At 42.9% G+C, this 4,083-nt stretch overlaps 1 protein-coding gene across 1 annotated transcript in view; it reads right to left on the bottom strand.

The window, feature by feature from the left end:
- EML4 (EMAP like 4) overlaps positions 1 to 206 on the bottom strand; it is an 87,742-nt gene extending 87,536 nt beyond the window's left edge. Inside the window, exon 1 of the mRNA XM_031059139.1 lies at positions 173 to 206. Within this exon, the coding sequence (XP_030914999.1) occupies positions 173 to 191 (19 nt within the window). The 5' untranslated portion in view covers positions 192 to 206. The remainder of the gene's footprint in view (positions 1 to 172) is intronic.
- Positions 207 to 4,083: the final 3,877 nt, after the last annotated feature.

Here is a 4,083-nt window from a genome sequence, read left to right as displayed (position 1 = left end):
CCGGGAAGCGGAGCCCGCCGAGCTGCTCCCGAACGGGAAAGCGGAGCTGCTCGCACACGGGCACGGTCCTGCGCCCTGCCCACCGGGAACCGCAGCAATCGGAACGGACAGCCCGGCCCCGGGGCCACCGCGCCGCGTGGGGCTCACGGCCGGGGCACAGCGCCGCACGGACCATCAGCAGCCCACAGCATCCGTCTGTCCGTCCGCGCTCGGGCATAAAGAACCAGCAGCCCTGACTAACGACAGTACCCTCCCTCGACAGATGCAGATAAACCATTATTGTTTCAAAGCGTGTCTGTCTGTCAGAAGCGGCACGCATCCATCTATCGTCAGCCACAGCGCGACGCGAGGAGTGACAGGAGCAGTGACACGGGAGTTCACACGGGGGGGAAGAAGGGGGCAGCAGTTCGCTCAGTATTATATTGGAATATTTTTCACATGACATCGTTTCGAGACGAAAAAGCAATGACATCACTGGCAATATACTCATATCCATTATATGAAAACTAAGCAAAATATCATGGCTTAAAAGCAGCAGCTTTGCAAAGCTATCATTCTGTTCAGCAGAAGGGAACTCGTATTACAAATGCATTACAATCTATTTAATGTGATCATGATTTTGTCTGTCTTGCAAGACGAAGCACAGCCAGATGAGAACTAATGAATGCAACATGTGTTCATTCTTTTGGTAGCTGTGTCTGAAGCCAATTGGCAGAACGACTACAGCAAGATAAATGTCAAAACAAAACTATTTGTGAATATTGTACTGCATGTATTTTGACTCTTCTATCATACTTGAAATAGTTTATTATTTTCGAGATTTGCAAGCATATTAAATAACTCTGGATTAAAGTTTAGATTTCCAGACAGCAGTGGGTTAGTAAAAAAAAAAAAGGGGAAGTCTGTGTCCCCATTCAAAAAACAAGGAAGGGCAGTACTTTTTTTCCACCATCAGAAATGGTTGATGATAAGGTTAATAGGTTCATAAGGACACATCTAATTAGGACATCACACAATTGGTTTTGTGTGTTTTCCCCAGGATTAACAATCTACATAACTACAGTAGTGTATTTCTTTTCCAGCAGCTCCTGATCGACTGGAGGAATCGACCTCTGCAGTGATCTAAAAAAAGAGATGGCTGTCAGCTGAACGCAGCTCTGCAGCATGAAGTCAGCCAGACAACTACTGTGATTAATACAAGGGGAAAGGACTAGGAAACTGCCTGGTGGAAGATGATAAAGCCTAAAAGGCAAGGGCACACAATTAAGGACCCTAATGAAACCATGAGCCTCAATACACAGTTGTGGCACTGGGATTGACCAAGAACCCACGTTCCCAACTTGTCCCAACCCCTACGTTGCATCAAGTCATTAAACAATCTTAACTGCGAGACAAAACACTGAGTCTTATCTTGGGTGGGTTGGGCAGACCGAGTAATTTAACACACACACTTTGGTATCCTTTCAAATTCAACATGCTTCCCAATACAGCTATGAAGCCTTGCAAGAAATGACAGGCAGAATGCCCCATGAGGCCAAACAGACACTGTAGTACTGGTTACATCAGTGCCAAGAGCAGAAAAGAGGCTTGATTGCAATCTGAACTGGCCATTAGTGCCCTGAACAATGACACGTTACATACCACTGGCAAAAAAGCATCCACTGTAGGTTCACACCAATACACTTCTTTTAGAATATATAAATTTTGAAGTAAAGCACATCATATTAAAAGAGTTAAGCTCTCTTATGTAAAATGAGTACAAAACACTGTTATTTCTGGGTATCTTAAACAGAGCTTAGTGTCTACTCTGTCAAAAGCATACAGGATGAGGCAGAAGGAACCAAAGCAAATGTCAGAGCACTGTTGGAATGATCCTCAGAACTCTAACTTTTGAAACAAGATTTCAGAAGGCCCAGTGTATACCTGGGCCTTCTGAAGATGGCAGAAGGACTCTCAACCCACCCATCTCCTATTCCCTGCTCAGCTAAAGACTTGATCAAAACTCCTCAAGTTGCCTTTAAATTTCTCATCATAACTTTGCCTCCTCATTAGGATTTTTCACTCTTCTATCTCTGGCCCTTCTATCATACCTGTCCTTCTAAGCCACCTATCTTCAACAGATATCTCTACACTTTTCAAGCCTAAGCACCATCTCAGGTCCCTCTTCCCTGCTGTTACTTAACATGAATGGTGGGTGATGAGGAAGTGCTCTTTTTAAGTATTTTAGATAGGCATAAGTAATGAAAAAATACTTAAAATATGGCACATACTAAAATAAAACACATACACAATCTAAGTCTTTGCTCAGGAAAAAACTCTCAGATTATTAGCAGTGCAGAGTGCATTGCTACACCATGAAAAAAAACTAGCAAACACTGTTCCATCTAGCAAAAAAAAATAGCCTGTTAAAGACCACAAATGGAGCTCTGCACACTGTACAAGTACAGATTAGTTCATTGCTTGTTTATCCCCAACATACACATATTTAGGAACACCACACATCTGGTGTTGTTCAGAACAGTGAATGTCTCAAAGACTGCAGCAGCACCAGTTTATGACTGTACAAATTTTAGACATACTTCAGATTTTCAGGAATCAAAAAACACTCGAATGTGCCTTCTCTAAAAAGGAGGGAGCAAATGGCTTCTCCAGCTTTTGAAAACAGCCATAGGAAGACAGGAAATATTCAGTCACCACTTCCATATGAAAAGGAGAACAAAGCAGGTCCCCGTCAGTCCGTACGCAAAAAATTACCTTCCAGTCACCCAGAGCTAACTGAGGAAACCAGAGGTGCCCCCACCAAAGTCACCATGTCTCCAGCTGCAGAACAGACACTTGTACCCAGGACATTTTTAGTACTTAAAGAAAAAAAGAAAAAGAGAGAGGAAGATTATCTATTGAGCTTCCTTGGCAAATGATACTGCTCCTAAGAAAGCACCTGCCATATGAATTTTGGAAATCGGCTTTCACAGAAATAGGGTTTCTTAATTTCCCTCAGATTTAGGAGATTTCAGATCCAAGAGCTGCTGCATGAAGCAATCACAGTGTTATATTCCATCCAGAAGATTACTGGAAACTCTCCCTATCTACCTTTTATTCACAAAACCTGTAATTGCACACAAACATCACAAAGTGCTAACTGTAGTGACAATAGTTTAATGCCTGTCTTGCTGCTGAACTGCAAGAGGGCAGCAGTAGTTAATTTTGTTTCCTCATCTATATTAAATCTATCATGTTTCCACTAGCAAATGATCCTCCAATTATTTTCCTTTCTTTCTGAAAAGAAACTGCAGCAATGTTTCAGCTGGCAATTAACCTCACTGTCAAACAGTATCACCCTTCAGCAGCTGCCTTCATTTGCTTTACCCCACAGAAAAGAGAGAATAAAAGTAATTTTTTAAAGTAATTTTTTTAATAACCACCCAATTCCCAACTTTATTGCTTTGTCTTTAGAAGGAAAAAGTGTCTTTCAGTTTGTTTTTAAACCCATGTTATATCTGCTATCACCTAGCAAGCACAACAGACCAAAACCCTCTCATCAGGTGAGACAAAGTAATTAAACAGTTTTACAAGACACACTTAGGTTAAGGATGCTCATTGCATCAAGCCTGTTTCCAGCAGTACTTGTGAGGTGTTCAGAGGCTGGTGAGCGAGCTAAAAAGGACAAGGATGATCTAGTAGGATCCAGTGCTTCCACTAACACCTGTGGGATGTGGCAGCTGCTGCTCGCTCCTCTTCACTCCAGGCACTGTAATAAACCCTAATAAGGTTCCATTCTCTGAAGCATTAATTCCCAGAGTGATGAAAAGCAGGACCTTTGACTAGGATTAAGGTCACTTAGAATTGGCATACAGCAGCATTACTGCTAAAATAAGCATCCCTGCCCTTCTCCTGCATCCTTCCCCTTCTCATCCTGTTCCTGCCAACACAGCTCATGGGGCTGCACAAGGAAGCACACCAGGAGACTGAACAGCATGAAACTTAACACATCAACATCAAAACAGGGAAACTCACCAGGCCAGTCATATGGTGTATGGCACAATGAGCCATGCTGCTGCAGCAGCAGGGAGGTGGCAGCACCCT

The sequence above is a fragment of the Geospiza fortis genome, unplaced genomic scaffold, assembly GCF_000277835.1.
Source record: "Geospiza fortis unplaced genomic scaffold, GeoFor_1.0 scaffold41, whole genome shotgun sequence".
In the NCBI taxonomy this organism is placed as follows: Eukaryota; Metazoa; Chordata; class Aves; order Passeriformes; family Thraupidae; genus Geospiza; species Geospiza fortis.
The sequence above is the reverse complement of the archived record's forward strand: the minus strand, read 5'-3'. Positions and strand labels throughout refer to the sequence as shown.